The sequence below is a fragment of the Anoplopoma fimbria genome, chromosome 19 (assembly GCF_027596085.1).
Source record: "Anoplopoma fimbria isolate UVic2021 breed Golden Eagle Sablefish chromosome 19, Afim_UVic_2022, whole genome shotgun sequence".
Taxonomy (NCBI): domain Eukaryota; kingdom Metazoa; phylum Chordata; class Actinopteri; order Perciformes; family Anoplopomatidae; genus Anoplopoma; species Anoplopoma fimbria.
This window is the reverse complement of record NC_072467.1, coordinates 17,811,905-17,819,294: the sequence shown is the minus strand read 5'-3', so window position 1 is coordinate 17,819,294 and position 7,390 is coordinate 17,811,905. Positions and strand designations below refer to the sequence as shown.

The following is a 7,390-nucleotide window of genomic DNA, read 5'->3' as shown; positions in this document are numbered from 1 at the left end:
TCAGCCATTGTTCCTTTTTTCTGTCTTCTTGTTTGTCTTGCAAACCAATGGACTTTTCGTCCTCTTCTTCCTTCATCTAAATGTCCCGGGTTTCGGCACCAACTATTGCAGGACAATTCGATCAGGAATGACAGAAACTGGATCTCTCTTTAGTTTTCGTTTATTCTCTCTTTACATCATGACACTGGGTCGCATATCATGAACAATCAACCATCAAACAATTTACAAGGTCCCTATATAACCTTACCCCCCGCTAATCAATTAATTCACGATTGTCTGTGTGTGACATGACGTCACCACTAAGGTGCGCTTGTTTTTAGCACCTTTAAAGCTGCAAATGTCTACATCATTCATTTGTTGAATTAAAGGGCCAGAACATTTCAATTACATGATACAGGAATGATACATAATTACAGGTTCAGATGATCTACAGTCATCCAGGCATTGACATGTCTAAATCAAGATGAAAATGTCAGGATGTTAGTGAGTTAGTGAGTCAGTATGTTTATTGATCTCATAGACACATTTCATTGGCAGTAGAAGGTGAGGACATTTTCCTGGTTTCCTCTGACCAACAGGACTGGAGGTCTCAGATCATGTGACAAGAAGTCCAGCCATGCCAGGTAGAGAGTATTGGGACACACTCCTCTCATTCCCACTGGCATGGTGCTGTCAGGAGACATACATAGTAATAGCAAAGAAAGAGGATGTCGTATACTGTTCAGATTTCAAAGCTATCTGAGACAAATTTGTGATATAGGGCAATACAAATTAATTTAATTGAAGTAGGGTTTCATACTCACTACAGTACTTTAATTGCAACATGTCAAAAACATTGATCCTATATATAGGGATTATAAAACATATATTCTACTGGAATAGCAATAGCAAGTCATCCACGAGCGATTACTTAAGGCAAAGTGATTGTATTTGTTCAGTGTATTCTGACAGGCTTTAAAAGTGACGACCAATAACGAAGAGCCATTCACTCAGAGTGGAATGGTGCAGTTAGCTTACCAGGGAATTATACACCTCTTTTAATAAGGAAGCACTCCTATGACTTAACAAGAAGAATTACAATACTCACATTATAATTAAAGCAGCTTCTCCGGAGTAATCCTGAAGAACCTCATTTAGACGAATTTGACGGAGAGACTGCATTACACAGAGAAAGGTCAGAATTTAGTCAAGGGAGAAAAAAGTGTTTTGATTGATTATTTCTTCTTTCTTAATTCTATATTTACTGTATCATGTAATATGTGATTCAGAATTCATCAGTGTGTGTGTTTCTGTATGTGTGTCAGACCTTGGCCTTGTTCCTCTCTAAATCCTGGTCAGTGATCATCCACGGCTCCTCCTGCTGTCTTGGTGGCCCAGAATCTGAGTCCTGTTTGGGATTTGTATCAAGTCTGTAGCAACCCAACATGTTCTCAAACTGATGAACACTAAAGCGTACAAAGACAAACAGGGATCATGGGTAATTCAGAAAGTAAGTAATAATGTAAATCAGGTATGGATGAATTCATAACTCTTATGATTTTTTTTTGTACATCTAAAAACCTCAATGTTGTGGTTTTCATCTGTTATTCCTTGAAAGCATATACACATTCATGGCATAATTAACCTGCTAGCTTCCCCTGGGGCAAAAAATAGCTACTGACCACCCTCCCTCTTAATTATATATTCTCCATTAATTAATATGCATCATGTAAGCACAATATTGAAATAATGAAGGTTTACACAAGATCTGACACAGGGAACCTTTTCATGACAAGGCTGCAAGATCAGCCATTCCAAATAAATGTTCTATTATTATTTTTTGATGTTATTATTATTAATATTATCATTATTACTATTGAGTCACGCCTATCTAATTAAAAAAAAAGACCGTCTGACAAATAATTTGAAAAACGTAGATTCAAATCAAAAAGAAATGACATGCTACGTGTAATCCAGAGCACTACTATGTATGCCTGGACTGCATGAGAGGTGCCCACACCAGCCGTTACAGAACATGGACACAGCATAGACTGACAGCTGCTGCGTAAATCAGGCACCTTCCAGGCCGGGGGTTCTGGTAGAAGTCAGGAAGCACTTTAACATCATGGAAACCAAGACGAAACTTCTTGATCAGTGCCAACACCCTGTTAGATAATGAAAATATGTAATGTAACATAAAGTTTTTAAATATTCTCACAGATTAACACACTTAAGTGTAAGCAGATAATACTTTGCTAACATGACAGCCATTTTAACTGTTGTTTTTATAGCTTGTTTCTGTCACCACCATGTGGCCAAAATGAATGCTGTCTTTGATAACTGGCTCGGACATTCATCTTCATATTCTGCATTTCCTTTTATTTAATTTCATTCATGCCATTTATTCCGACACCTTTTGGAAAATGTGCTGAACAAATTGGACAAACCAACAGTAATCTGAATTATACAAAAGTAATCCAAGTGCGTACTCCTCTCTCTGCTCTTCCATTTTGTCTGCATCTCCACCCACAAACACGCGGACCTTACATCTGGCCCAGCGCTTCCTCCGAGTCAGCAGGTAGGGCAGCAGCAGGGTCAGACCTGGTAAACCACACATACATGATAAGGAAACCTATGATAACTTTCTTTAGAGAAGTGAAGAAGATGATAGATGTAAACAGAGATTAACAGACCTCCGTCATCAGACAGCCAGTACACATCGATGGTTTTCTTTCCTTGTTTTTTCTGGAACACCGTACTACACTGAGGCTCTGCTTCAATGGGGTGAGAAGCTACAAACAAGTTTGTAAACACAACAAATAGTTATTTTTTAACATGTTGATGACATCAATTATTGAATTTCTGGGTATTTAATTGACAAGTTGTGTAACATTTATTGGGATTAATTGTTAGAAATGGAATGCAAAATTCTGACTATGTTTTAATCAGAAGAAAAACTGAAGTGAAACAGGTAAAGTGAAGGATACTCGAGTTGACGTCAACTACGCACGTAACAGTACGTGCAATAACATGTTTGCAAGGAAAAAAGGCCAAATTTTATCAATACACCTGTATTAAGCATGATTATGTTGTGTGCAGTCTATCATTCACCGCTGAGGCTTACACAAGCACAACACGAAAGCACATTTTTTACAAACAAGCTAAAACAAAAGCTGTCGGCCTGTCTGTAGTCCAACTGTTTATCTAAGTTGTTCTTGTAAACCTTTCTGCTGGCTGAGACATAACAGCTATGAGGACAAGAGGAATGACTGATATTGACAGATGTCTGTGTTCTTCATTCTTAATAAGTTTCACTCAGAAATGTTATTTATATTGTTGACAATTTTTGATTTGTTTCCAATCAGATATTAATTACTTTATAGAGTGGCTTTGCTGTTGTTAACAATGCTTGTAACATTTTGTAATATTTTAAATATAAATAAATTCTAATCCTGTTCTGAATGTAATCCTTTTTTAAATTCTGTATATATAAAAAAAAAACAAAGAAAAAAAATAGAGAGTATTGATAAGAGTAGCTCATGATTAATAAAATCCTAAAGATACCTATCTCTACCTGAAGGCCACTGAGTTCTCCGACACGGTTGGAAAGGAAGGGATGAGCAGAGGGGTTTTTAATTGGTTGCAATCTGAAACCTCACCACTAGATGCCACTAAATCTTACACAATGTTTCTTTACATTCACAATTGTTAAACATTTACCCTTAAGAGCCATTTACAGTCCGATTTTTCAGATTCAAGGTGTGATGGAGCTGCTCTGCACTGACTACAGGCAGCGCAGAGCTGAGTAGTTTATCGATCTCGTTTTTATTTTATTTTTTATCTTTCCTTCTCTGTTTCAGTAGCTTAACCAAGGGTTCACACTTGGTAGTTCTCCTTTCTTTCATACATACATTTACTAAAGCATTATATCAATTTGTGTTACAAGTATGTTGCACATTCCCCAGCTGTCCCCCATCAATGAGTTTGGTTGGTAAAACAGGGGCTACATTTTCCTATGTTAAATAGTATGTGCTTTCATGATCACGTGAGCTGCATTATTATTGTTTCTTGAGTGTAATATACATTTTTGTTTGGCAACTCCAGGAAAAACCCAAGATGTTTTAAAATTGCCAGAATACGTAAGAGGAATGAATCCTAATGGTAAATGGACGTGAACTTGTATAGAGCTTCATTGAAATTATGTGCTGCTCTAAACACCTTTAAAAATGAAAGTCATTCATTAAACTTAAAAGCTGTGTTATGTTTCGTTAAGCAGAAAACACAATTTACTGTAAAACTTGAAAAATAGTGGCATTGCCCTTTTATAAACATTCAAAGAGCTTTACATTACATGTCATCATTCACCCATTCGCACTGATGACAGGGGATACCTGACTCTAACTAACCAAGTGTTCACAAGTGTGTTCAGATATGGACTAGCAGAACTGGGGATTGAACCACCCATCCTCTGATTGAAGCACGACCCTGCTATACCATTGAGCCACAGAATATGCATATATGTATTTGTTGTTTGAAAGCAGGAAGGGCAGAAATGGTGTTTATACGCTCTTTCCTCCATCTAATCCTGGATTACCCAAAATAGAAACAGATCAATTTGCTATGTACAGTTGTGTTCAAAATAATAGCAGTGCGTTTAAAAAAGTGAGTAAAGCCCAAAATCCTTATAATAGCTTTTATTCCCATACACGCAAATGCATTGGGAACACTGTACATTCTATTCCAAATCAAAATATGAAGAAATGCTGTCTGCATTTGTCTTTACAAACTCAAACATTGACTGTATAAACTGAAAAATGCTTGAAGATTTAGCTTTCCTGTGAATCACTGAACTAATATTTAGTTGTATAACCACTGTTTCGGAGAACTGCTTCACATCTGTGTTGCATGGAGTTGACCAACTTCTGCCACCTGTTAACAGGTATTCCAGCCCAGGACGATTGGACTACATTCCACAATTCCTCTGCATTTCTTGGTTTTGCCTCAGAAACAGCATTTTTGATGTCACCCCACAAGTTTTCTATTGGATTAAGGTCCGGGGATTGGGCTGGCCACTCCATAACGTTAATCTTGTTGGTCTGGAACCAAGATGCTGCTCGCTTACTTTTAAGTTTGGGGTCATTGTCTTGTTGAAACACCCATTTCATTGGCATTTTCTCTTCGGCATAAGGCAACATGACCTCTTCAAGTATTTTGATGTATTCAAACTGATCCATGATCCCTGGTATGCAATAAATAGGCCCGACACCATAGTATGAGAAACATCCCCATATCATGATGCTTGCGCCACCATGCTTCACTGTCTTCACAGTGTACTGTGGCTTGAATTCAGTGTTTGGGGGTCGTCTGACAAACTGTCTGCGGCCCCTAGACCCAAAAAAGAACAATCTTGCTTTCATCAGTCCACAAAATGTAGCGCCGTTTCTCTTTAGGCCAGTCAATGTGTTATTTGGCAAATTGTAACCTCTTGAGCACATGTCGTTTTCGCAACAATGGGACTTTGCGGGGGCCACCTGTTTTTTCACAGAATGAATGACCTCCATACTCCACACTGCTATTATTTTGAACACAATTGTATCTGGATTCATTTGTAGTCAGTAATTCAAATGATGATGGAAGAATGTGGACACCATGCACTTTGTTAACTTAAGTGTAGCTGCAGCAGCAAGTTCATTTTGATGCAAAATTGTTCTGTTACCGGAGTTTAGTTCCTAATGTTTTTCTAAGTACATTTATTGTTTTCTATGTCAGGTAGTGGTCCCTTTAAGAAAGACGGGAAGTAGACAACAGGAAGTAAATGAGGCACATTGCAGAGAACAGCTATTGATCGACTGTCTGTTTCCATCAGTAAACATCTGCTTACATCTCATGCCATACGTAGCATCGTCGGTATGTATAGTTGTAGCAGGTATTAAAACTAATATTGCATTCCACCAAAAAGTCCTCAGCTTTGTTAATTATTGCTGTTTATTTTTATTGTATTATTTTGGTATTATTGTATTGGGTGTTTTACATCGGTCTGGCGCCCTCTATTGGTCGCTTTGCGGACATTGTTTTTGTTTTCCCGGCTCTCGCCAGAATGCACTGGAGCTGGCCGAGAGCAGTACGTATTTAGTGTAGTGCAACACTAATGTGTAAATTTCTAAGCTGAAGATATACAGTGGGGCAAAAAAGTATTTAGTCAGCCACCAATTGTGCAAGTTCTCCCACTTAAAAAGATGAGAGACGCCTGTAATTTTCATCATAGGTACACTTCAACTATGAGAGACAGAATGGGGGGAAAGAATCCAGGAAATCACATTGTAGGATTTTTAATGAATTAATTGGTAAATTCCTCGGTAAAATAAGTATTTGGTCACCTACAAACAAGCAAGATTTCTGGCTCTCACAGACCTGTAACTTCTTCTTTAAGAGGCTCCTCTGTCCTCCACTCGTTACCTGTATTAATGGCACCTGTTTGAACTTGTTATCAGTATAAAAGACACCTGTCCACAACCTCAAACAGTCACACTCCAAACTCCACTATGGCCAAGACCAAAGAGCTGTCAAAGGACACCAGAAACAAAATTGTAGACCTGCACCAGGCTGGGAAGACTGAATCTGCAATAGGTAAGCAGCTTGGTGTGAAGAAATCAACTGTGGGAGCAATTATTAGAAAATGGAAGACAAACAAGACCACTGATAATCTCCCTCGATCTGGGGCTCCACGCAAGATCTCACCCCGTGGGGCCAAAATGATCACAAGAACGGTGAACAAAAATCCCAGAACCACACGGGGGGACCTAGTGAATGACCTGCAGAGAGCTGGGACCAAAGTAACAAAGGCTACCATCAGTAACACACTACGCCACCAGGGACTCAAATCCTGCAGTGCCAGACGTGTCCCCCTGCTTAAGCCAGTACATGTCCAGGCCCGTCTGAAGTTTGCTAGAGAGCATTTGGATGATCCAGAAGAGGATTGGGAGAATGTCATATGGTCAGATGAAACCAAAATAGAACTTTTTGGTAAAAACTCAACTCGTCGTGTTTGGAGGAGAAAGAATGCCGAGTTGCATCCAATGAACACCATACCTACTGTGAAGCATGGGGCTGGAAACATCATGCTTTGGGGCTGTTTTTCTGCAAGGGGACCAGGACGACTGACCCGTGTAAAGGAAAGAATGAATGGGGCCATGTATCGTGAGATTTTGAGTGAAAACCTCCTTCCATCAGCAAGGGCATTGAAGCATGACAATGATCCCAAACACACTGCCCGGGCAACGAAGGAGTGGCTTTGTAAGAAGCATTTCAAGGTCCTGGAGTGGCCTAGCCAGTCTCCAGATCTCAACCCCATAGAAAATCTGTGGAGGGAGTTGAAAGTCCGTGTTGCCCAGCGACAGCCCCAAAACATCAC

The 7,390-nt window shown here is 39.2% G+C and overlaps 1 protein-coding gene across 1 annotated transcript in view; it reads right to left on the bottom strand.

The window, feature by feature from the left end:
- Nucleotides 1–527: 527 nt before the first annotated feature.
- slc12a3 (solute carrier family 12 member 3) overlaps nucleotides 528–7,390 on the bottom strand; it is a 48,625-nt gene continuing 41,762 nt past the window's right edge. The window contains exons 20-25 of the mRNA XM_054619570.1: nucleotides 2,673–2,771; nucleotides 2,469–2,580; nucleotides 2,058–2,144; nucleotides 1,307–1,445; nucleotides 1,088–1,155; nucleotides 528–669 (exon numbers count right to left, since the gene is read on the bottom strand). Coding sequence (XP_054475545.1) covers nucleotides 528–669; nucleotides 1,088–1,155; nucleotides 1,307–1,445; nucleotides 2,058–2,144; nucleotides 2,469–2,580; nucleotides 2,673–2,771 — 647 coding nt within the window. The remainder of the gene's footprint in view (nucleotides 670–1,087; nucleotides 1,156–1,306; nucleotides 1,446–2,057; nucleotides 2,145–2,468; nucleotides 2,581–2,672; nucleotides 2,772–7,390) is intronic.